The sequence below is a fragment of the Martes martes genome (genome assembly GCF_963455335.1).
Source record: "Martes martes genome assembly, chromosome: 15".
Lineage (NCBI taxonomy): Eukaryota > Metazoa > Chordata > Mammalia > Carnivora > Mustelidae > Martes > Martes martes.
In genome coordinates, this window is record NC_137903.1 from 41,730,494 (window position 1) to 41,757,165 (window position 26,672).

At 39.6% G+C, this 26,672-nt stretch overlaps 1 protein-coding gene and 1 pseudogene across 3 annotated transcripts in view; both read right to left on the bottom strand.

The window, feature by feature from the left end:
- Window positions 1-1,825: 1,825 nt before the first annotated feature.
- MRPS14 (mitochondrial ribosomal protein S14) overlaps window positions 1,826-26,672 on the bottom strand; it is a 29,129-nt gene continuing 4,282 nt past the window's right edge. Inside the window, exons 2-4 of one of the 2 annotated variants that reach the window (XM_080824465.1) lie at window positions 25,026-25,075; window positions 17,365-17,523; window positions 2,276-2,745 (exon numbers count right to left, since the gene is read on the bottom strand). In XM_080824465.1, coding sequence (XP_080680591.1) covers window positions 2,563-2,745; window positions 17,365-17,523; window positions 25,026-25,043 — 360 coding nt within the window. In that variant the 5' untranslated portion in view covers window positions 25,044-25,075 and the 3' untranslated portion in view covers window positions 2,276-2,562. Of the gene's footprint in view, window positions 2,746-17,364; window positions 17,524-25,025; window positions 25,076-26,672 lie in introns of both variants that reach the window. The other variant, XM_080824464.1, reaches the window with a different exon arrangement.
- LOC308355775 (swi5-dependent recombination DNA repair protein 1 homolog) lies at window positions 9,642-12,184 on the bottom strand (annotated as a pseudogene). The gene is made up of 2 exons: window positions 11,861-12,184; window positions 9,642-11,734 (listed from the first exon to the last, which is right to left on the bottom strand). The product of its transcript is annotated as a swi5-dependent recombination DNA repair protein 1 homolog (transcript).

Here is a 26,672-nt window from a genome sequence, read left to right on the forward strand (position 1 = left end):
GGCTCAGCGGGTTAAGCCGCTGCCTTCGGCTTAGGTCATGATCCCAGGGTCCTGGGATCGAGCCCCGCATCGGGCTCTCTGCTCAACAGGGAGCCTGCTTCTCCCCCTCTCTCTGCCTGCCTCTCTGCCTACTTGTAACCTCTGTCAAATAAATAAATAAAAATCTTAAAAAAAAAAAAAAAGAATTCAGTAGCAAACAGTAGCATTCTTAGTGCTCAGATGTGGTCTCTAAACATTTCATACTAAAAGGACCAGGGACCCTTGAAAAAATATGAGGCAGAAAATACACAAGGTAAGCCCGCATTATCTTATGCCAGAAAATGAAGAAATACCAAATATCCTTCATCAAGTTAACAGAATTCAGGACCCAGCAGTGGGAGGACAGCCAGAAAGCTGCCTTCTGATGGCACGGCAAAGTACACAGCACACTTGGGAAAATCCACACCTAAAAATCTAAACCTGAATCTAGTCAAGCCTCTCAGTGTAACTACGAGTTTTTAGGGATAGGGGAATAAACTAAAGGACACGTGAAGAAGCAAACAGCCAAATGTTGGCCATCCTACAGGACAAATGACGTGGCTCCCCCAACAAACCAGTGACTTGAAAATAGGAGTGAGAGGCCCAGCAACCAAAGGAAATCGATGGATCATGCTTGGACACCCGAATGAGACAAATGAAAGGAGGGTGGCTTATCAATGATATGCCGGAAATCAACAAGTGTGAGGTTCTAGTTATAATCTGATTAACACTAGTTACTAGTTGGGATATTAGAGCACTCCAATTGGTAAGCTGTAATATCAATTTGGGAAACATGAATCCAAGGTTTGTGAGAACTCTCACAGCTTCACCTCCACCCAAATTCCAGATCCTTGCTATCCAGCCGCACACCGGGCCTCTCCACTGGGGAGACACAGGCATTTCAAACAGCATGACTGAAACCTGAACTCACATGCCTAGTTTCCTCCAAACTGATTCTTTTCTGCCCAGATTTTCTGTCTGGGGGTTGCCTTCTGCCTTCCGTTCAGTCATCCCTAACAGAAGCCCACAGACCCCTTTAACACTTAAATATCATCAGTCTCTAAGTCTTGCCCAGTTTTCTACGTAAGACTTTTTAAAAATCTATCCTGTGCCTGCCTCAGCTCCCTTTGTTCACGCCCTGGCTTTCCACAAGGACTGCAACATCCTCCCAACTGGTTATCTTGCGTGGAGCCTTTCTGCTTGTGGCCCAGATCTACCACACCGTTGTCAGTTATCTGGAAAGCAACTGATGAGATCATTCCTCTGCTTAAAACTCTCCAATTGTTGACTTTTTTCTTTTTAAATATTTTATTTGTTTGACAGAGAGGGAGATCACAAGTAGACAGAAAGGCAGGTGGGGGGGGAGGGGGGGCGTAGGGGAGGAGGGAAGGAAGCTTCCTGCTGAGCAGAGAGCCCGATGTGAGGCTCGATCCCAGGACCCTGGTATCATGACCTGAGCTGAAGGCAGAGGCTTAACCCACTGAGCCACCCAGGCGCCCCTAATCGCTGGCATTTCAATGAAGTCTTACCTTCACATAATGTGGTATCCTCCATGATATGGTCTTTGGCTTGTGTTTCATGTTTCTCATACGACAGAGGGGCTGAAGTCACACTCTTTGATGCCTTCGTGCCTCCGCTCCCCCGGATCCCTCTGCAAAAACCTCATCTCTTGCCTCCTGATTTAAGTTCAGATACCAGCTCCGGGAACACTTTCCAGATGTTAAGTGGGTGCTTCCACACACACACCCTGGACATATTTATCACTGGGCTGATCACTGTTGAGTTACTGAACAAGACAATCTTTTGCTACCTTTATTCATTTCTGTTATAGATAAACCAGAATTAAGAAAATATATACTATTCCAACAAAACTTTCCTGCTTGAATACATCTTCGGGGGCTTTAAGAGAACTTTTGTTCTAAAGGCCGCAGAAGATCGAACAAGAAAACACTGAGTGCTTCTGCCTCTTGTCCAGCCATCACGCAGAGAAGCGGAGCCTGAGTTAGATAACCAAGAACGCCAGCTGCACCTCCTAACACATCGTTTCCCTAACAACGAGCTAGCGGTACAATGCGCTGTGCAGCTCAGGGAAGCCGGCCCATCTGACAAACTGCCAGATGAGCCACTTGTCCATGAGCTGCATTAACTATGAGATAATTCTGCTTTAGGAAATAATACCCCTAAAAAATAAAAGAACCCTCATGTGTTGCTAAAAGATTAAGTGTGAAGGAAAAGGCAGGCATACAGAAAATATTTTCACAGAGTATTTTTTATTACTCTACTCCTTGTACTATCTATGCATAGAAACAGTATGGTTAATTTTTAAGTCCAAGAGAAGAGAGAATTCGCAGATAGCCAGAATTCACTGACAGAATGAAACATCTGCCAAATTTCTTCATTTAAAATTAAAAAGTACTTTAACCGTAGGCAGCATCAGGTAGACTAGACTCCCATCCTGGACCCCTATAAAACTAGGTTTTCGTCTATTAGAGAAGCCTCTTCTTGCCAGAACCGGGTTCCCTGCTCAGTGGGTTCCGGAGCGGGTCACCATATTGCTCGCTGGACCCCCGACAGCTGCCCGTGGTCTGCCAAGTGACGGAAGACAATACGACTAAGCCTCCAGCGCCGCTTTACGCCACGTGGACGGGACGTCATCACACACCGATTTCGGATTCTAACAGGACAGCTATCCCGGGGAAGGGCAGCAATTTCTCCATCGGCCACGTCCTAAGGGAAGTCACAATATTACTACACCGATCACATGGGCACAGTTATTCTATATGCTTCAGTCAACGCTCAGAGTAAGGGAACACAGGGCTAGAGTCACTAATGCAGTTTCCCCAAAGAACCTTAGACACAGTCGTGAACCTTAACCTGTGTAGACACAAATAGACCAGATAAATGACAGAAATGTCTGGCATGCTCCCAACACAATTAAAAAAAAAATCATAGAAATTTAACCCAGAGGGGCGCCTGGGTGGCTCAGTGGGTTAAAGCCTCTGGCTTTGGGTCAGGTCATGATCCCAGGGTCCTGGGATCAAGCCCTGCATCAGACTCTCTGCTCATCAGGGAGCCTGCTTGTGATCTCTGTCAAATAAATAAATAAAATCTTAAAAAAAAAAAATTTAACCCAGATATGTAAGAATCCATAAACTGTTACGTGGGAAGCTCATTCACTTTTAACAGAACATCTCTGTAATAAGCAACTGGAATGCGAACACACATCGTCAGCACCCCAGGCCCCCACCTGTGGCTCGTAGTAGACATTGAACACAGGCACCGTTAGCCAGCAGCTCTCCTGGTTACCAACGCCACCGATGGGTTCTCCTTATTTAGGTTTTATATAAATCTAACCATGCAGTAGGCAGTCTTTTTTATTCATTTCTCTTTGGCTTCTTTCATTCAGTAACACGCTTGTGAGACTCACCCATACGGCTGCATGTGCCGTAATCTGTTCATTCTCACTGGTGGTGATACAGAGTTAATTCATTTACCCACTGTACAGCTGATGGACATCCGGGCAGTTCTCAGTTTTGAGCTATTATGAACAGGGCAGCTACATAATTTTTTTTTTCAATCTTATTTCTGTTGAAGTACAGCTAAAATATGGTTACATTAGTTTCAGTCTACAGCAGTGACTTGACAAGTCTACACATTATGCTGTGCTTACCGCACGTGTACCTACCATCTGTCACCACACAACACTGTCACAATACCATGGACTATAATCCCTGCGCCAAACCTTTCACCCCTATGACTTACTCATTCCATAACAGGAAGCCTGTACCTCCCATTCCCCTTCACTCATTATGCCCATCTCTCCCCTCCAGTCCTGGCAACCATCAGTTTCTTCTCTGTATTTATGGGTCTGTTTCTGTATCTATTTTTTTTTTTTTTAGTTTTTTTTTTTTTAAGATTCTACATGAATGTGAAATCTTATGGCATTTATTTTTCTCTTATTTCACTTAGCGTAATACTTTCTAGATCCATCCATGTTGCTGCAAATGGCAAGATCTCATTTTTTATGGCTGAATAATATTCATTCCTTGTGCGTACGCATGCGCATACTCCCCCATCTTCTCCGTCTATTTTTCTACTGATGGACACTTGTGTTGCTTCCATATCTTGGCTATTGTAAATGCTGCTGCAGTAAAGACTGGGGTGCATGTATCTTTGAATCAGTGTTTTTGTTTTCCATGGGTAAATACCCAGTAGCGGAATTACTGAATCATATGACAGTTCTATGTTTACTTACTTGAGAAGCCTCCATACTGTTTTCCACAGTACCTATACCAATTTATACCCCACCAACACACACGAAGTTTCCCTTTAATCCACATCCTTGCTCATACTTATTTCTTTTTACTTCTAACCATTCAGATGGGTGTGAGGTCACATCGCCTTGTAGTTTTGATTGGCATTTCCCGGATGATGAGTGATGTGGAGCATCTTTTCATGTGTCTGTTGGCCATCTGGAAGTCTTCAGAAAAATGTCCATTCAGGTCCTCTGCCAAATCTTTTTTTTTTCCCCCTCCCTATTTTTAAATTGGATTATTTGTTTTTGGTGTTGAGTTGTAGAAGTTCTTTATATATCTTGCCTACTGACCTCTTATCATTTGCAATATATCATTTGCAAATATCTTCTTCAGTAGGATGTCTTTTTACTTTGTTGATGGTTTCCTCTGACGTGCAAAAGCTTTTATTGGGGTGTTAGTACCAATAGCTTATCTGTGCTTTTGTTTCCCTTGCTGAGAAGACATCGCTAGAAAAACGTTGATACTTAGGCTGCTTCCATTATCTTGGCTGTTGTAAATAATGCTGCTGTGAACGTGGAGATGCAGGTATCTTCTTGAATCACTAGTTTCATTTTCTTCAGATACTCAAAAATAGAACTGTTGGGCCATACGGTAGTTCTTTTTTTAACTATCTGAGGAAACTTCATACGGTTTTCAATAATTAATGCACCAATTTACATTCCCACCAACAGGGCACAAGGGTTCTCTTCACATCCTCACCAAAACTTATCCGTTGCCTTTTTGGTAATAGTCATTCCAACAGGTAGGAGGTGATATTGCATTGTGGTTTTGATTTGCATTTCCCTGATCATAAGTGATACTGAGCATCTTTTCATGTTCCTGTAGCAGACGTTTCTAGGTCTTCTTTGGAAAAATGTCTACTCAGGTTCTCTGTTCATTTTTCAACTTATGTGTTTTTGTTTTGTTTTTTTGCTATTGAACTATAGGAGTTCCTTATATATTTTGGATATTAACCCTTTATCAGGTCCTTTGCTGTGCAGAAGCATTTTACTTTTATGTAGTCCCACTTATTTTTGCTTTTGTTGCTTGTGCTTTTGGTGTCATATCTTAACAATCACTGCCAAGACTAACGTCAAGGAGCTTTTCCTCTTATGTTTTCTTCTAGAAGATTTACAGTTTCAGGTTTTAAAGTTTTCACACATTTCGAGTGAATTATTGTGAGTGGTGTAAGATAGGAGTCCGATTTCATTCTTTTGCATGTGAACATCCAGTGGCCCCAACACCATTTATTAAAGCAGCTATTTTCTCTCGACTGAGTAGTTTGGGTTCCCTTGTTGAATATTTGTTGATCATATATGAGTGCGTTTATTCCTGGGCTCTTGGTTCTCTTCCATTGTTCTAGGAGTCTGTTTTTACACAGTATCACACTATCTTGAATATTACAACTTTGTAATAAAGTGGTTTTTTTTTTTTTTTAAGATTTTGTTTTTAAGTAATCTCAACACCCAATGTGGGGCTTGGAACTCACAACCCTGAGATCAAGACTCGCAAGCTCCACTGACTAAGCCAGTCAGGAGCCCCTATACCAATTTAAATTAGGAAGTGTGTTGCCTCCTGTTTTGTTCTTTCTCAGGACTGCTTTGGCTATTCAGGGTTTCTTCTGTGATTCCTATGAATTTTAGGATTTTTTTTTTTTTAACTTCTGTGAAAAATGCCTTTGGAATTTTGATAGGGATTACAAAAAGTCTGTAAATGACTTTGTGTAGTATGGACATTTCCTTTTCTTTTCAAGGCTTATTTATTTGAGGGGCAGAGGGGTAGAGGGAGACGGCAAGAGACAATGCCAAACAGACTCCCCACAAAGCAAGGAGACTGACATGGGGCTCGATCTCATATTCATGACCTGAGCTGAAATCAAAAGTCAGACACTGAACTGACTAAACTACCCAATTGCCCCAAGAATGGACTTTTTAACAATATTAATTCTTCTGATCCATGAATGCCGGACATCTTTTCATTTATGTCTTCTTCAATTTCTCTCATCAATACCCTATAGTTTTCAGCATACAGGTCTTTCCCTTCCTGAAGTTTATTCCTACATATTCTACTGATTTTGATGCTATTGTACATAAAATTGTGTTCTTTTTCAGATATTTTGTTTTTAGTCTACACAAACACAACTGATTTTCATATCCTTCAACTTTACTGAATTCATTTATCAGTTCTAACAGTATTTGGTGCAATCTTTAGGTTTTTCCTTATAAAAGATCACATCTGCAAATGAAGACAGTTTTACCTTTTTTTTTTTTTTTTAAACTTGTTTATCCACACCCGATGTAGAACTTGAACTCATGACATGAGCACATGCTCCACCAACTGAGCCATCGAGGCGCCACCACTTCTTCATTTCTGATATGAATGCCTTTTTAAAAATGTTTCTTGCCGGAGTATTGTGTTGAATCTGTTTCTTTTCCTGTTTCTGATCTTAGGGGAAAAGCTCTCAGCCTTTCACCACTGAGTATAACGTTAGCTATGGGCTTATTATTTCGTTACCTAATTTCTTGAGGGCTTTTATCAAGAAATAATGTTGAATTTTGTCAAATGCTTTTTTGCATCTGTTGAGACAACCAGATGATTTTTATATTTCATTCTATTAATGTGGTATATCATTATTTGTTGATTTGCATATATTGAACCATTTTAGCATCCTAGGGATACATCCCATTTGACCATGGTGGATGATACTGTTAATATGTTATTGAATATAATTTGCCAGTGTTTTGTTGAGAATTTTTGCATCTACATTTTTCAGGGATATTGGCATATAGTTTTCCCCTCTCCCTCCGTCCCTCCCTTTCTTTTCTTTCTTTCTCTCTCTCTCTTTTTGAGAGGGAGGGAGGGAGGGGGAGGAGGGAGAGAGAGGGAGAGGGACAGAGGGAGGAAAGGAGGGAAGAAGAGAAAGAATCTTAAGCAGACTCCTCACCCAGGGCAGAGCCGGATGCGGGGCTCGATCTCACAACCCTGAGATCATGATCTGAGTTGAAATCAAAGAGTCAGAAGCTTAACCAAATGAGCCACCTAGGCACCCCTGTAGTTTCTTTCCTTATAGTGTTCTTATCTGGGTTTGGTAACAGGGTTATGCTGGCTTGATAAAATAAATTTGGAAGTGGTCCCTTGCCTTCAAGTTTTGGGAAGAGTTTGAGAAATACTGGTATTAATCCACCTTTTTTTTCTTTTTAATGTTTAAAAAAAAATTTTTTTTAGGAGAAGGGGGAGGGGTAGAAGGAGGAGAGAATCCCAAGCAGGCTCCACACCCAGTGAGGAGCCCTGAGGCAGGAGTTGATCCCACAACCCTGAAATCATGACCCAAGCCAGAAATAAGATTCAGGCACTTAATCAACTGTGCCACCCGGGCACCCTGGTATTAATTCACCTTTAAATGTTTGATGGAATTTGCTCAGGAAGCCATACGGCGCTGGGCTTTTTTGAAATGTTTCTGATTACTAATTCAATAGTGTTATTATTATTGGTCAATTCAGATTTTCTATTTCTTCTCCATTTAGTCTTATTAGGAGGTATATTTCTAAGAATTTATCTATTTCTTCTAGGTTATCCAATTTGTTGGCATATAATCGTTCATATAAGGTTTCTTTCTTTCTTTCTTTTTTTTTTTTTTAAGGTTTTATTTATTTGACAGAGAGCAAAAGAGCACCAGCAGGGGCAGTGGCAGAGGGAAAAGGAAAAGCTCGGTCCCTGCTTAGCAGAGAGCCCGATGCAGGGCTCAATCACAGGACCCGGGATCATGACCTGAACCAAAGGCAGATGCTTAACCAACTGAGCCACCCAGGTGCCCTGGTTCATACCAGTTTCTTATGATACTTTGTATTTCTGTAATATCAGTTATAATGTTTCCTTTTTCACTTCTGATTTTGAGTTCTTGCTCTTTTTTACTTAGTTTAGCTAAAGATTTGTCAATTTTGTTTATCTTTTCAAAACATCAGCTCTTAGTTTCATTGATCCATAGTGTTTTCTATTTCATTTACTTCTGCTTTAATCTTTTTCTTTCTTTTTCTTCCTCTTTTTTTAAACCGTAAACTCTACACCCAATGTGAGGCTTGAATTCATGACCTGGAGATCAAGAGCTGCACGTTCTACCGACTGAGCCAGCCAGGTGCCCCGTTATTCCCTTTCTTTTGCTAACTTGGGCTTAGTTTACTCTTCTTTTTCCAGTTCTTTAAGATACAATGCTAGGTTATTTTTCTCATGATTTTTGAGTCATGAAAATCTGAAACCTCTGGGATGCAGATCAAGTAGGAGGGAATGGGTTTGAGAGGAGGCTGGAGAAGGGTAAAGATTCTGACTGCTGGAGAAGCAAAGATGAGAGATCAAATGAGATTTACATTTTTAAAATGTTGTTTGCAATAGAGAGAATGAACCTGCTAGGGGGAAAAGTGGTTGAGATGGAGGAAAAAGAGATTATTACTACAGAAGCCTGCATTAAGGATTTTATTCTTATTTATGTACATATTAGTGTGTTTGATTACATTCACTTAAATATGACAAGTATGACCAACCCTGTGCTAGACTGAGAAACCACAGTAATTACTCTAACACTATGAAAAGTGCATAAATTAAATAAGCAAATGCATACAAAAGCCACTAACTTAACACAAACTATTAAGCTTCAAAGAATATTTTCTCTGTACTTTTTTTTTGGTGTAACTCTAAATGGGATTGTTTTCTTAATTTCTCTTTTTGCTACTTCATTATTATAGAGGAATGCCATATTTTTATCTTGCATCTTTATTAAAATCATTTATCAGTTAATAGTTTCTTGGTGGAGTCATTTGTTTTTTTTTTTTACAGATTTTAATTATTATTTTATTATTTACTATTTTATTTATTATTATTAGAGAGAGAGAGAGAGAACATATACCGCATATAAGTGGAGGAAGGAGGAGGAGGGGAGGTGAGGAAAGGGAATCTCTCAAATAGAAAGTGGAAAAGCTTTCAATTTTTCACCACCAAGTATGACACTAGCTGTAGATTTTTCATATGTTGAAGTATGTTCCCTCTAAATCCACTTTTTTGAGTTTTATCATGAATGGCTGTTATATTTTGTCAAATTCATCTACTGAGATGATCATATGGTTTTTACCCTTTCCCATTAGTCTGAATATCATGTTGACTCATTTGCCAAAAGTGAACCACACTTGCATCTCTGAAATAAATCCCTTTGACTGTGGTACATGAACCTCTAATGTACTGCTGATTGCTTTGCTAATTTTTTAAAATATATATATATATATATTTTTTAACTTATGTTCATCAGAGATTTTGGCACGTGGTTTTCTTTTTTTTGTAGTGTTTCTGTCTGGTTTTTGTACCAGGTAATGGGGGGCCATGTAGAATGAAGTTTTGGAAGTTTCCCTTCCTCTTTTATTTACTGGAATAGTTTGAGAAGAACAGATATTAACTCTTCTTTAAATGTTTGATAGAATATATCTGTGAAGATATCTGGTCCTGGAATTTTGTTTGTTGGGAGTTTTTTGATTACCAGCTCAATTTCATTGCTAGTACTCTGTTCAAATGTTCTCTCTTCCTGATTTGCTGTGGAGAATTGCAGGTTCTAGGAATTCATCCATTTTTTCCAGGTTGTCCAATTTGCTGGCATATAATTTTTCAAATATTCTCTTGTAATCCTTTGTATTTCTGTAATGTCAGTTGCTATTTCCTCTCTTCCATTTTTTATTTCATTCTTTACTTTTTCTTGATAAGTCTGGCTAAATGTTTGTCAATTTTATTTATCTTTCCAAAGAACTCAGCTCTATCACTGATCTTTTCTATTTTTTTCCCATGTCTACTTCTTTATTTCTGTTCTGATCTTCATTATTTCCTTCCATCTACTAGCTTTGAGATTTGTTCTTTTTCTAGCTCCTTTAAGTGTTAGGTTAGGTTGTTTATTTGAGATTTTTCTTGTTTCTTGGGATAGGCCTGTATGACTTTAAACTTCCCTCTTGGAAATGCCTTTGCTCTCTCCTACAGATTTTGGATTTCACTGTGTTCGTTTTCATTTGTCTCCATGTATTTTTTAATTTTCTCTGATTTTTTCCTGATTCATTCGTTGTTTAATGTCATGTTGTTTATTCTTCAAGTGTTTGTTTTGTTCTTGTAATTTATTTCCAGTTTCAAACTGTTATGGTCTGAAAAGATGTCTGATATGAGTTCAGTCCTCTTATATTTACTGAGACTTGTTTATGACCTTACATGTGATCTATCCTAGAGAATGTTCTCTGTGTACTTGAAAGGAATGTGTATTCTGCCATTTTGGATAGCATGTTCTATATATATGCTAGGTCTGTCTGGTCTAATGTGTCATTCAAAGCCATGGCTTCCTTATTTTCTTTCTAGATGGTCTACCCACTGAGGTAAATCAGGTGTTAAAGTTCCCTACCATTTTGTTTCACTCCCAGTCTCTCCCTTTGTATCTACTAATATCTGCTTTATGTATTTAGGTGCTCCTATGTTGGGTACAGAGATAGTCACAATTAATATATTCTCTGGGTGGACTAATTCCTTTATCATCATCTAATGCCCTTGTTTCTTGCTACCTTACAAAACAAGGTTCACAAACTAAGGAAACAGGAAGCCATTTTTAGACCACTTTAGGTTTAGACATTTACCACTATTTTTTAGTATTTAAAATAAAGCTTTTTTTACCGTAATAAACAAAACAATCTATTATAAATGACTTCCAGGAGCACCTGGCTGGCTCAGTCAGTGGAGCACACAACTCTGGATATCGAGGTCATGAGTTTGAGCCCCACACTGGGTATAAAGATTACTTAAATAAATACAAACTTAAAACAAAAACCTGACTTTCAGAAATGCTCAAATTATTTTTTTAAAACATGATCTAAGTTTCTTTTCACATTTTTAAAAAAATGTCAAATTTTCTTTGCCAAATTTATCCAAAATACTAAATTTTCATTTTATTTTATAGCTATATAACAGAGCACCCTAAAGTGATGTTCAAGATCTCTCTCTCTAAGCCCTAATGGTTTCTACCTTCCTTTTAAAATATATTATCTTTTGAGTCACCATCCCCAGAAATATTGGAGAAAAAAAATTATGAATTAAACACCCATAAAGTCTTCGTTTCTATTATAGTATAACAATTTATCATCTAACCCACAGTGGTCTACCGACTGAGTAAGGCTGGGTTTCTTCTCAGACATAGCTGATGCAACTCATAAAGCAATTGTGGCCTGAGACAGGTCAGTCTTTGATCTGTACATTTTGACCAGTTTTAGCCCCCAAAGGTGTTTTTTCCTCCTCAATCTCTTCACCAATTTTGCTTTTTCTTAATCTTTGTTTGGGAAGATCTTCTTTTACAAAGTCACTCTGGAGATCACCACATGCCTTAGTACCAAGTGATTTAGATTCACATGCACAGATATCTTTTTTTTTTTTTTTAAAGATTTCTTTTTAAGTAATCTCTAAAACTTGACATGGGGCTCAAACTTACAACCCTGAGATCAAGAGTAGCATGCTCTATCAACTGAGCTACCCAGGTGCCCCTGCACTGACATTCTTGAAGGTATTTTTCAAGTACGTACTTTCTTCAAATTCACTGTGTGTTTTAAATTTTCTTGAAATACCAAACAGTTTCCTTCTGTTGAAGATGCTGGTTTCTCTGAAAAGTCTGATCGTTTTCTTCATTCTCTACTTAAGATGCCTCACCATACTGCAACAGGAATTAAATGAAGATCTAGCTTTCCTTAATCATTCTCTAAGTGTTGCACTCACAGCCTGTCTTCCTGAACTGCTTGTACAGGGAGACGGTGGACTGGCACAGGCCCGTGGAATGCTAGGTAAAATCACAGCTGTGAGTCAGATGTGCTTTCCATCTCCAAAATGAAACCTTGGTTTACCTCTCCCTCTGCCATCCCCAGAATGCAGAAAACATGCCTAAGGTATTGCTAGCCTGGCTTTTTTGGTTTTCATTTTTATTTGCATGCAATATGTTTTTCTATCCCATCGCTTTCAGTTTGTATGTATCTTTAGGTCTCGAAGATGAGTCTCTTGTAGGCAGCATGTAGCTGGGTCTTATTTTTTTATCCATTCAGTCACACTACATCTTTTAATTAGAGCATTTAGTCCTTCACATTGAAATAATTACTGATAGATATGCACTTATTACCAGTTTGTTCATTGTGTCCTTATCGTGTTTGTCCATTTTTTTTTCCTTCTCTTGCTCTCTTCCCTTGGGGCTTGATATTTTATTTAGTGTTATGCTTGGATTTCTTTTTATTTTTTGTGTATCTACTTTAACTTCTTCATTTGTGGTTACTACTGGGTTATATATAACATCTTATGCGTCTAAGTCTGTATTACATTGACTGTAGCTAAAGTATGAACTAAAAGCACTAAATTCCTGCCCTCCATGTTTTATGTATATGTTGTCATATTTTATACTTATTTTGTGTATCTTTAGACTAATTTTCATTAGTCTAAATTGATTATTCTACTTTAGTTTTTAGGTTTTAACCTCCATATTGGCTTTATAAGTGAATAATCTACTACCTTTAGTATGTTTGCCAAATTTAACCAAGGAGGTGAAAAATCTATACTCTGAAAACTGTTAAGACACTGATGAAAGAAATTGAAGACAATACAAAAACTGGAAAGATATTGCATGGTCATGGATTAGAAGAATTATTATTACTGAAATGTCCGTATTACCCCAAGTAATTTATAGATTCAGTGCAATCCCTATCAAAATACCAACACCATTTCTCAAAGAATTAGAACAAAAATTTGTCTGGAACCACAGAAAGCCCTGAATAGCCAAAGCAATCCTGAGAAACAACAAAGCTGGAGGTATCCCAATCCCAGATTTCAAGATATACCACAAAGCTATAATAATCAGAAGTATAGTACTGGCACAAAAACAGACACAACAGGTCAATGGAATAGGAAGCCCAGAAATAAATCCATGCTTTTATGGTCAATTAATCTATGACAAAAGAGGAAAGAATGTACAATGAGGAAAAGACAGTCTTTCCAATAAATGGTGTTGGGAAAACTGGACAGCTACCTGTAGAAGAATGAAACTGGACCACTTACTTATACCATACACAAAAATAAACTTAATATGGATTAAGGACCTAAATGTGAGACCTGCATCCATTTAACTCCTAGAAAACATAGACAATATCTTGGATATCAGCCTAGCAACATTTTTCTAGACACATCTCTTCAGGCCACGGAAACAAAAACACAAACTATTGGGAATATAGCAAAATAAAAAGCTTTTGCAGATCAAAGGAAACCATCATCAAAACAAAAAGGCAACCTGCTGAATGGGGAAAGACGTCTACAAACAATACATCTAATAAAGGGTTAATATCCAAAGTACATAAAGAACTTAAACAACTTGGGGCGCCTGGGTGGCTCAGTCACTGAGCGTCTGCCTTCGGCTCAGGGAATGATCCCAGGGTCCTGGGATTGAGCCCCGCATCGGGCTCCCTGCTTAGTGGGAAGCCTGCTTCTTCCACTCCCACTCCTTCTGCTTGTGTTCCCTCTCTCACTGTGTCTCTCTCTGTCAAGTAAATAAATAAAATCTTAAAAAAAAAAAAAAAACTTAACTCAATACCAAAAAACCAAATAATCCAATTAAAAAACAGGGAGAGGACTTATATAGACATTTTTTTAAAGGAGACACATAGATGGCCAAAAGACACATGAAAAGATGCTCAACATCATGATCAGGGAAATGAAAATCAAAACCACAATGAGGTCTATCAGCTTACAACTTTCAGAATGGGTAAAATCAAATGTTGGTAAGGATGTAGAGTAAATGGGCTCCTCTACTGTTGATGGGAATGTGTACTGGTGCAGCCACTGAGGGAAACAGTATGAAGTTTCCTCAAAAAAACGAAAAATACTACAAATTCAATAATTCCACAAGTGGGTAGTTGCACAAAGGAAACAAAAACAGTAATTCCAAAGAATACATGCACCCCTATGCTATCACAGCATTATTTATGGTAATCAAGATATGGAAGCAACCCAAATGTCCAATGATAGATGAATAAAGAAAGAAGATGTGGTGTGTATATACAATGGAATATTATTCAGCCTTAAAAAATGAGATCCTGCCATTTGTGACAACATAGATGGACTCAGAACTTATTATACTAAGTGAAATAAATCAGAGAAAGACAAATCCCTATGATTTCACATATAGGTAAAATCTAAAAAATAAAACAAATGAACAAATAAACAACAATAGCAGAAATTGACCCATAAGAACAGAAAACTGGTGACTGCCAGAAGGCAGGTAGGTAGATACCTTGGCAAAAGGGGTGAAAGGAAATGGAAAGTACAGGCTTCCAGTCACAGACTGAGTAAGTCATAGGGATGAAATGTACAGCATAAGGAATATAGTCAATGTATTGTAAATAGTGTTATATGGTGGCAGATGGTAACTACACTGGTGGTGAGCATAACATTTTGTATAGAGTTGCTGAATTACTATGCTGTATCCCTGAAACGAACAGTGCATGTGAACTATACACTTAATTAAAAAACAAAAAAAGATGGACAGGGGCGCCTGGGTAGCTCAGTCATTAAGTGTCTGCCTTAGGCTCAGGTAATGAGTCCTAGGATCGAGCCCCACATGGGGCTCCCTATTCTGCAGGAGGCCTGCTTCTCCCCCTCTCCCACTCCCACTGCTTGTGTTTTTTCTCTCATGGTCTCTGTCAAATAAATTAATAAAATCTTAAAAAAAAAAAAAAAAAGATGGGACACTTGGGTGGCTCAGTCAGTGGAGCGTCTGCCTTTGGCTCAGGTCACAGTCCCAGGGTCCTGGGATCAAACTCCATGTGGGGCTCCCTGCTCAGCTGGGAGCCTGTTTCTCCCACTGCTCCCAGCTCATGCTCTAACTCCCTCTCTCAAATACATAAATAAAGTCTTTCTTAGGAAAAAAAAAAAAAAGTAATGTATGGAATTTTTGAATCAATGTGTTAGTCCCTTAAAAATAATAACATGGTATGTCAATTAATTTTAATTTTTTAAAAAAAGAGGTATACACTCCTGGTTATAAAATAAGTGACAGAGATAGGGAATATTGTAATAAAGTTGTATGGTGACAATGACTACACTTACCATAGTACACACTGAGAAATATACAGAATTATCAAATACAGGTGCGCCTGGGTGGCTCAGTGGGTTAAGCCTCTGCCTTTGGCTCAGGTCATGATCTCAGGGTCCTGGGATCGAGCCCTACATCGGGTTCGCTGCTCAGCAGGGAGCCTGCTTCCCCATCTCTCTCTCTGCCTACTTGTGATCTATCAAATAAATAAAATCTTAAAAAAAAATTATCAAATACATATGTTACACATCTAAAACAAGAATTATTTCCTAATCTCCAAAAGCTTATGCATGTGTTCCCACTATGAGATAGAGAATTATAAAAAACACAGCTAGTCAATGAATAGTAGACAGTAAACGCTGCAGAGTGGACTGGAGAGGAAAAATCACCAGGCCGCAAGTGAAGTTCCGTGGAGGCTATCCTAGAAGAGCTCTAAGTTACTGATGTACGCATGTACCTACCATATACCAACACATATACCTCTCCTTGTTCCCCAAAATACTGAAGTCAGTTTTAAAATGAGGAAATTGGGGGCATAAGTTTGATTTGTTTGCTACCTGGTAGGCAACACAGAGCCAGGATCAATTCCTACAACTCTCAGTCTTTGAAAAGCTACTGCTGGGTCTCATACCAGAGCCGTTTCTTCTGGGGGTCTTCTTCAGTAATTCCTCCGTGACACCTTAAGCTGATTCTCAGGGGCCACCTCCTACTTCTCCCTAAATATAGGCAAGCAGCTTAATGCTGTATGCTAAAAGCCCTAACAGAATGGTTCAGGGCACTCAGTTTTCTGCTGATGGCTAATCTAGACAAGATTTTAAAAAATTCGTAGAAATGAATGGCCTGTATATTATTCAGCCAGCTTCTTTAAGTGATTTTTTTTTAATCTCACTCTGAGCTTTTGATAGTTTCAGTAGTCCCGAGTTTGAGTTATACTCCTTGATAAGACTCTTTTGCTTTGTTTCTTTAAAGATTTATTTATTTATTGGAGAGAGAGTGAGTGAGAGAGAGAGAGAGATGAGGAGAGGAGAAGGGAGAGGAAGAGAATCCTGCAGCAGACTCCCAGCTAAGTGCAGAGCCCAGCGATGCGGGGCTGGATCCCAGGACCCTGAGATCACGGCCTGGGTTGAAATCAGGAGTCCGTCGCTTAACTGACTGGACCACCCAAGCACCCTGACAAGACTCTTGAATGGAGGTATTCTATGTCACCAGGTAAGTGCAGGACCTTATGCTTCAGGAAGTCAAACAGGGTTGACATCTTCTTACTCAAGGAGTACAAGAAAGTAAACCTAGATGGAAAGCCACCTCAGCATGCAGACGTGGGCAAAGGAGTTCAGAGAGGCAGGCTCGGAACTGCCCTGGGGGAGGACCAGTGTAGGCCACCTACCAGGCACGTGGCCAGCCTCATGGGTCAGCAGAGCCTCCCAATGCCTTGACAGTTGAGAGAGTGGGAAGAAGTCAGGGGGCGGGGGAGATCTTAGGTCAAAATAATTGCTCAATTTGTGTGGTTACCATGAACCAGTACTTTTTTTTTTTTTTTAAGACTTTATTTATTTAACAGAGAGAGATCACAAGCAGGCAGAGAGAGGGGGAAGCAGGCTCCCTGCTGAGCAAAGAGCCTGACGCAGGGCCTGATCCCAGGACCCTGAGATCATGACCTGAGCCGAAGGCAGAGGCCTAACCTACTGAGCCACCCAGGCGCCCCGCACCAATACTTTTTAAGGGTCATCTAGTGAAACAGTTAAAAGGCTAGTTAGGAATGAATAGTTCTCTTCAGGCTGAAACTCACCAAAATCACTTCAAGTGTGTTAATTTATGTTGACTAGGAGATTTTGATCATATTCTCCAGATATTTTATTGTTACTAAGTCACAACAGTATCAATGGTGATTTGAGAATGATCTTGGGGTAGACAGGGACTCATCAGTCAGCTCACCTGCAGATCTTTTGGCAAAATGGTATTCTTCCTGAGTGAATTGATCCGCAGCCTCTCATCTGCATATTCATAGGCCATTTTTCGTCTCTTCACATCACGCAACATTCTCCAGTCTACATAATAACCTCGAACTTGGCCTGAAGGTGATGAAGGAACCATCTGAAAGATAAGGAACAAGGTAGAAGGATCAGCAGACCCAGGCCCTGTCAGTTTCTCTCACCCTGCTAACCTTTTATTGACTATTTATGACCCAAGAATTTTTTTCCTAATAATTTTGGATCACTTTAATAGCTTAAACTAATAGACTTAACTCAAAATAAATAACTTCTACAAATGTACATTAATCCAAAATGGTGGTAACTAATAATGTCACTAAGGTGTGTTAGAGAGTGAAAAATTTTCTTAGATTTTTAAATATAATTGTTTGACCTTTACTTAGGCTAATAGTTAAATGGTTCAAAAACCGAAAAAGAATTTTAAAAAAGTATAGATTCCCTCCCACCTCCTCCCTTTCCTGCCTAATGACCACCCCTCTACCTCCAAAGGTATCCACCATTACTGGATCCTGTGTGTCCTTCCAGAGACCTTTGTCTGTACAAATACACATACATACTCCCTCTCCCATATTTCAGCCCTCCTCCCCCTTTTTCTCACTTAACAATACATTCTGGAGATCTTTCATATCCATATGTTAAAGTTTCTCCATTTTCTTTAGGTTGCATATTCCACTGTCCATACAGTGGACCTGACAAGGTCCAGGGCCTGTAAAATATGTGTGGTGGCTCAAATTTGGCACCTTGACATTATTAACTACATGAAGCACAAGGTATGTGAGAAAGAGCACGTGCAGGAAAGACTTTCTGACCTCCCCCTGAAGCAGGTGTGAAGACCCTCAGATGACAGGTGCCCTCCCTATACCTGATAGGGGTTGGGGCAGGGGATGGGCAACCTCGTTATTGAAGATGGAGGGACGCGAAAGGAAACCCGAAAGAACAGGCCTTGCTGTTCCCGGAGTTTACCACACTTAGCTCATACTCCTCCTATCACATTTCCCCACAATTTCCCACTTCACCAGATCTAGCATAAATACTCAGGTTTAACCCTTTGGTTATCACTTCCTTATAAAGGCTCATGTATCGTGTAAAACTTACACATTTGTATGCTTTTCTCCAGTTCATGTCTTTTGTTATAGGGGCCCCAGCTGAGAACTTAGAAGAATAGAAGGAAATGATTTTTTCCTCCTCACAGATGCATCATTTATTTAATCTGGGACCCCCTGGTGGACATCTAGGTCACACCTCACCATTTATCATTAAAAACAATACTGCACTGAGTAAACTCCTACATAAATTATTTCACATGCATTCCTACACATCAGCAAGGTACATTCTTGGAAGCAGACTTGCTGGAGTAAAGGGTATTTTGAAATTAACACTGGCCTAATATTTCTTAGCACAAGATGTCTAGTAATAAGACAGTATGTTTCCCATGGTCATGTTTACTTGGTAAAAAGAAAACCACAGGCCCAAAATGGCATCACTCAGGCTGGGACCTCAAACAAGAGCTTAATACCTAATCTACTCGCAGTTTCAACCTCCCCCAGAAAAAGTCTTAACTGATTAGTCAGGAATTTTCTGAAGGGTGCCAATTCATGCCACCAGGCCAGTCCCCCAAAGGAAGATGAGGCCTTCTGCATAAGACCTCCTCGAAAGTGACTTTGCCTGAAAACCGCTTTTTTTTTTAAGCTAATGATTTTCTTGCCCCACCCTCCTTCCTATTAAAAAAACAAAAACAAAAATAACCTCCCATTTTGTATGCATCCTTAGAGCTCCCTTCTACTTGCTGCTGCCTGATCTTGAATCATTTAATAAAGCCAACTGGATCTCCAACTATACTTGGTTATATCTTGTTTTTTTAACAGATGTGGCTGTAGCACTGGGCTATGAATTGAATTTCTCATGGCATTCAGGGACATTGAGAAACACAGGCATGGCACCCCGTGAACCTTTTTGAGTTTGGTTCTTCTTGCCATTTCCGAGGGCCACTGCTAAGACCCCCTAGGTTTCAGCTTTGCACCTCTTACATTTGAGATACTGCTCTAACCGGCTTTCTAGTCCGGGGTTAATGGGTCCATCTAAACCAATGGATATCCTAACAGAGTGCCTGTCCTTCTTGCTTGGTTTAGTCTGCAATCCCACACTGGAATCCCTTCCCCAGTTCCAGTTTGCATTCCCCACTTACAGGGGTTTACTGGTTTAGTTCTTTTCCCATTTCCTGTCTGCAGTCTCCCTAAACAGAGTCTGCTCGTTTAGTGCACCATGGTAGCTGCTGATGGGGGCACATGCTCTTCTGTTGGCCAGTCTGCAGTGACAGGTTTTCATTAGTGCTGGTGTGGTAAGGCGCATGTTTGTTTATCTTGGTTTGTGTACCTAAGGGTACAGCTAACGGGGATCTTGGAGATCAAAAAGCTGCAAAAAATTGGTGGGCACAGGTCAAGCGTGTGAGCACATAGAGCACTCACCATCTAACTCAAAGACTCCGTGTCAGGGGTAAATTGGTCAAGGAAAGGGTTAGACTGACAGTAGGTCACCAGCCAACCTCAAGAAACTTCCACGCAATGAGATACTATGTAAAACAACACAGTTCCCAACCCTGAAGCACAGCACCCATACATACAAGACTGGCTCCAAGAGACCCAAGGCTTAGCTACCGCAGTTAATGTACACACAAACACCAGCACAGACCAACAGTGGGTAAGGGGTTTCCTTTCTTCTTGTTCTCTGTCCTAAGAGCTCGGCTTTGTGTCTCTGTGGTCTTCCCTATCTGGAGGGTGCACGTACTGGGGTGCACATTCATGGCCAGCTGAACAGACTAGGGATCCCAGACACACAGTTACAAGCTGTGCTCTCTTTGTCGGGCAGTGTCGGCTCTCAGACGAGTTTGTCTTAAGAGGTCCCAGCCCATAAGGGGCCTTTGTCATCTCAACCTATGTTGCTTGTTAGTGCTAGAAAATCCCATTCCAGACTACCTGCCTGGTATCACAGAATAGGCAGTTATGACTAAAGGCGATCCACGTTTGTGGGAGACTGGACACCGTGTACACACGTCATTCTTATCACCTATGCAATGAGGTCTTCGCTTTCTTAGACTATTCTCTGGAGTAAACTTTTGGATCAAGGGGACTGCATTATCTATGCCCTCTGGATGCCTCTTGTCTTCGTGTAAGCCATGAAAAGGCTCATTGGTATGAGTCAATATTAAAATGAATGAGATCGTACTTGTGAATGGCCAGACGATGGGTCCTTTAAATTGGTTCTATTTGGAAAAAAAGTCTTTAGAAAGAGCTCTCAATTGCCTTATTAATATAATGGCTGGCTGTAGGGATTCCTCTGATAAAACAAAAATCAGACTTAAATAATGTCCACATCTAATGAAAATTCTGCTCCTTAAAATCCACCCCATCTGCCTGTTTTAACTTCCCCTTCCCTCCATAATTTACAGAGAGCACTCCAGCTTAATCTCTAGGTTCAAAGTATATAGGCTATTCCTGTAAATGCCAAAAGCCAGAAAGCGAATTTAGCAGACTCACTGGAACAAACTGTAGCGTTTAGTTTACTGTAACCAACCCCTGCCAGCTTCACTCATTTTCATGCAATGATCTTTGTAGATATATCCCAGACACCTCTTCTCCCAACAAAGAATTCATATCCCCTGAAAAGCAGCAAACTTTTTAAGGTATAAAGCCAATACTTTATACTAACAGAAGGTTAATAGATGCCAAGGTTCAATTGTATAACCAGAAATAAAGTCTCTGCTGAATGGCTTTATTTAATACAGATTTTACAAAGACAGAAATCTTTTGGTTCTCATTTTAGTTAAAAATCTCCCTAATATGAAGAAACAAATCTAGTTAAAAAGGTGGGCCAGGGGGAGGGGGGTCGGGAGAGGGTGGTGGGGTTATGGACATTGGGGAGGGTATGTGCTATGGTGATTGCTGTAAAGTGTGTACACCTGGCGATTCACAGACCTGTACCCCTGGGGCTAATAATACATTATATGTTTATAAAAAATTTAAAAAATTAAAAAAAAAAAGGTGGGCCAGTTCCTTGATATTCAGGCTGTATTCCAGTTCTTTATAGAATTAAAAACTATCTTACAAATCTGTCTTACAAATCTCTACAAAACCAGAAATGAAACTTGAGAAAAAGTTAAAATCTACATATCTTTACCAGTGCCCAAAGCTTGCCTATTCCTCTCAAAATGAACATATTATAAATAACCAAGATATTGAAACAAAATTGTCCTCTTAAGAAAAAAAGGTAAATTTTAAATTGGAATGTCCTGAAAAGAAAAAATTGTAATTTTTTTGTAGTTAACAGACCATTTTGTGGTTAATAGACCATTCACACTTACTTCTTAGTTTCACTACAAAAAATTGTAATTTTTTTTTCATTCTCTGTTCCTTGAAATGATTAAATCTTATCACATCTCTGAAATGTTAAGTACAGCCCACAATCACCTGAGACTGAAGGGAGAAAAGTGAGGGAAAAAATGCTCTTTTCCTTTTTTTTTTTGTTTTAAGTAGACTCCATGCCCAATCTGGGGCTTGAACTAATGACCCTCAAGATCAAGAGTCACATGTTTTACTGACTTGAGCCAACCAAGCACCCTGGAAAAAGGCCCTTTTATTTATTTATTTATTTTTTAAAAGATTTATTTATTTATTTGAGAGAGAATCCCAAGCAAACTTCCTGCTGAGTGCAGAGCCCCACAACATAGAGATCATGACCTAAGCCGAAATCAAGAGTCTGATGCTGATGCATAACTGACAGAGCCACCCAGGTGCCCCATGAAAGAGGTCCTTTTAGAATACAAACTGCTAGAAGGGTTCTTAGACCCAGGCTCTAGCATCTCTAATAAGGGACTCCAAATCTCTACCTTGAAGAAAATTTAGATACTTTCTCCATAAATTTTCTACCCTTATCTTCTCCAGGACCTAAGAGCAAATACAAAACTTTAGGGAAACGTTTTTCATCTCTCCCTCTCCCCCGCTCCCCCATAGAGGGAGGTATTTGGAAATCAGGCCTGTATGTCCTCTCCACAAATATTAGTAAAAACAACTGCTATAAATTTTTTATTATATCTTGTCTGTGTGTCCACACATGTTGTAGGAGATATTTTCTCTACCTTCACACGGTATTGCTAAAATTAATTTGTAAGAGCTCTATTTAGTTGGTTTGAAGGCAAGTGCTTGTAAAGTTTGGGCATTCTAAAACTCTGAGAGAGAAACCCAAATGTTTTTCAATTTCATGGGATACGGAAAAAATACTTGAAATGAAAACTAACTTAAAACAAACAAGCCCCGGGGCGCCTGGGTGGCTCAGTGGGTTAAAGCATCTGCCTTCGGCTCAGGTCATGATCCCAGGGTCCTGGAATCGAGCCCCACATCGGGCTCTCTGCTCTGCAGAGAGCCTGCTTCCTCCTCTCTCTCTCTCTCTGCCTGCCTCCCTGCCTACTTGTGATCTCTCTCTCTGTCAAATAAATAAATAAAATCTTAAAAAAAAACAACACCAAAAAACAAACAAGACTTTCAAGGTATCAACATTAAATATAAAACTTTATTCTAAATTATCTCTTACAACATCTGCCCATCAAAAAGTAATACTTTAGGATGACTTTGTCTAATAAAGTTCTGGTAGGTAATCTAAACTTACTTAACAAATAGATTAAATAAATAAAAAGTTTTAGGTACCTTTTTAAAACAGTGTCCCCAAATCTTTTTGGTACTTGAAACCTTAAAGTTTTGCTTAAATGATGAATTAAATTCATTTCCAAATAAGTCAATTTCCAAATAAGACAAAATACTAAAACATTAATTACTAAACATAGGTTCATCTACTTTTGGATTCTTATTACAGATACTCGAAAAGATACTTAGATGTGTTAATCGTACATGAAAAAATTTAAAAAGGCATATGTGTGCTTCTACATAAAATGAAATGTATGCATAAATTCACAGATTTAAGGAATGCTGGTTAACAGACCATTCACACTTACTTCTTAGCTTTCACTACAAATTAAAGTTTCTAAAGTTAAAAATTTGCATATTTGTAATTAAAGCTACTAAAAATAAGGGAAACATCTCCATATGCCAAGAAGGTAGGATGTTTTCAGTTAAAAAGGAAAAAAAAAAGAATGAGAAATAGAGATGAATTTTTTGTTAAAGGGAAAAAATTAATTTTGTCCTAAAATGAGGCTGGTTGTTTAAAGATACACAGGACAAAAATGAAGTGTAGGGGGAAAAAAGTTACAGAAGTTTTGTAGAAAAGGAATCTTTGAAAAGGAATTTTACTATGTGGTCAAGCTGGTTAAGATTACAAGGAATTTATTTATTTTAAAGATTTATTTATTTGACAGAAAGAGATCACAAGTAGACAGAGAGGCAGGCAGAGAGAGAGGGGGAAGCAGGCTCCCCGCCAATCAGAGAGCCTGATGCGGGGCTCAATCCCAGGACCCTGAGATCATGACCCAAGCTGAAGGCAGAGGCTTTAACCCACTGAGCCACCCAGGCACCCCACAAGGAATATATTTAAAAAAATGAGTTTTGGGGTGACTGGGACAGTTAGTTGAGCATCTGACCCTTGGTTTGGTTCAGGTTGTGATCTCAGGGTTCTAAGATCAAGTCCTATGCTAGGCTGCCTGCTCAGCCTGGAGTCTGCTTAAGACTCTTTCTCCCTCTCCCTCTGCCCCTCCCCTCTGTGCTCACATCCTCTCTAAAATAAACACATAAAAAAATTTTTTTTAAAGGATCTTCAATTGACTGAGCCACCCAGTCACCCCTACATAAATGATATCTTGGAAAAAAAAAGTTTTAAGGGGCATCTGGCTGGCTGAGTCTGTAGAGCATGTGACTCCTGATCTCAGGGTAGTGAGTTCAAGCCATTAGGTACAGAGCTTACTTTTAAAAAAGGGGGGGGTGGGGAGAAAAGGAAAAAGAGGAGTGCCTTGGTGGCTCAGCTGGTTAAGCATCCAACTCTTGGTAGCAGCTCAGGTCTGGACATCAGAGTCCTGAGTTCAAGCCTCACATTGGGCTCCATGCCCGATTATGGGCCCAATTAGGCCCACTTAAAAAAAAAAAAAAAAAGCTTTAATATCAAAAGTTGGTACCAGAGCGCTTGGGTTGTTCAGCTGGTTAAGCATCAGACTCTTGATTTCAGCTCAGGTTATGATCTCAGGGTCCTGAGATGGAGCCCTGCGTGGGACTCTGTGCTCAGCAGGGAGTCTGCTTAAGATTCTCTCTCTCCCTCTGCCTCTCCCATTCAATCAATCAATCAATCTCTCTCTCTCTCTCTCAAGTGACCAAATAGGAGAGCCTGGGGGCTCAGCCAGTTAAGCATCTGCCTTCAAAAACTGTCTATCAGCAATGTTTCCTCTGGGCCATAATCCTGGAAAAATTGTTTGTGCTCCCAGAGGCTTCAGACCTCCTTGGGGACCCTTCAAGCACCTGCAGCTGGACTTCACTTAACTGCCACTTAGCATGGGTGATCAATACGTTCTTGTTCGTATTTGTGTGTTTTCTGAATGAGCTGAAGCTTTCCCCCCTGCGGCAAGGATGATGTCCCCACAACAGCAAAGAAATGGTTAGGAACTGTGTTTCCCACCTGGAGTATATTTTCCATGATGATCTCCAGAGACCAGAGCACCCACTTCACTGGGTAAATCATACAAACATTAACAAAAACCTTGCAAACCTTTTGGGATTCTATCAGTATATGATATTCTGCTGATCTCTTGTAGTCTCATGCTAGTATGACTAGCTACTGTAAATCTTTAGTACCTTAAGATAAACCCTATCATCAACAGGTAAATAAAGCTTTCACTCAACCCCAGTTCAAAGGATCCTATTGGTTACGGTCTAGGCATTTTGGAAACATCACCAGAGAAAAAGAGCTCTTGAGCCCCAGAGGAAAAGACCTTACCAAGAGCTCCTGACTACTGACACTGCTGCAAAACTAATAGGTATTAAGCCTTGAGTACGCAAGCTAAAAAACACTTGACCTGACACCTGGTCCACACAGACGCTGCAGATCTATAAGTCAAACTAGCAAGGAAGAGAAGTAACTGACACTGAGGTAGACTGCTTACACCCAAGATGACAGATCAAGACTCCATACTATAAACATAAAACCCATTCACCTTTCCTTTCCTTTAATCTGGCACTCCCTGGAAAGATTAACATACTTAGGCCCTTGCTAAGAGGGGGTAACCTCTTACTTCAGGTGAGGAGAAAATCTAGCAGTGCTCTTAACTTTTCACAAGCAAAATAAGACATCTTATTGGTCGATTCCCCTGAATTCACATTGTTAAAAAGGACCTACCAGGAGGCTTTCATGACTCAGGATTTATTCCTTTTGACAGGTCTGTATTTCTCTGGTTGGGGATAAACATAAATGATCAAGAATGGCTCCTTAATTCTTAAAATCGTTGCAACATCTGTTGCTAAACAATAGCAGCCCAACAAAGATCCTTAGACTCTCTAGCCAAAGTTGTTGATAAGAAAATAGCTCTTAATTATCTTTTATCTGAGCAAGGTGTCTGTCCTTATGGCCACCACCTGCTGTGCCTGGGTTAACACTTCTGAGAAAACTGAAACTCAATTACATAAAATCACAGTAACAAGTCACATGGCTTAAAAAGCGCTCCTTCCATGGGGTCTTTCTTTGACTTATCTTTTATTAGCTTGGGTCTTGGGGACTATAGCTCTATAGCACACTCCATATACTGGGAATTATCTTGCTTATATTAATCATAGTAACTTCCCTGGTGCATTGTATTCTCTCAGAAGTTTTAAATGCATGTTCACAGCTGCTAACCACTAAGCAAATGATCTAAGACTTGAAACATCTGAGGGTGCCTGCCTGGCTTATAGCGTGTGACTCTTGATCTTGGGGTTATGAGTCTGAGCCCCACACTGGGCATAGAGATTACTTTAAAAAATGTTTTAATAATTAAGAAAAGAGACTTGAAACATCTAAGGAACAAAGAAAATGACCAATTTAAAAAAACGGAACCTTGAAGCGATGACCTGTGAATATTCCAGAGGGTAAGCCAAAATGTCAGGACCTATGGATACCACACAAAGAAATAATAAAAACTGCTAGAAGTTGAGGTCACTGAGTGGCACTAATGCCTTCAATTCTGATCACAGTTCTGTTAAGCTTTGAGTTTGACCAAAAGGGACAATTAACTGTAAAACAGAAAACCAAAGGCCCAAAATGGCATTAGTTAGGCCGAGTCCTCAAACCATA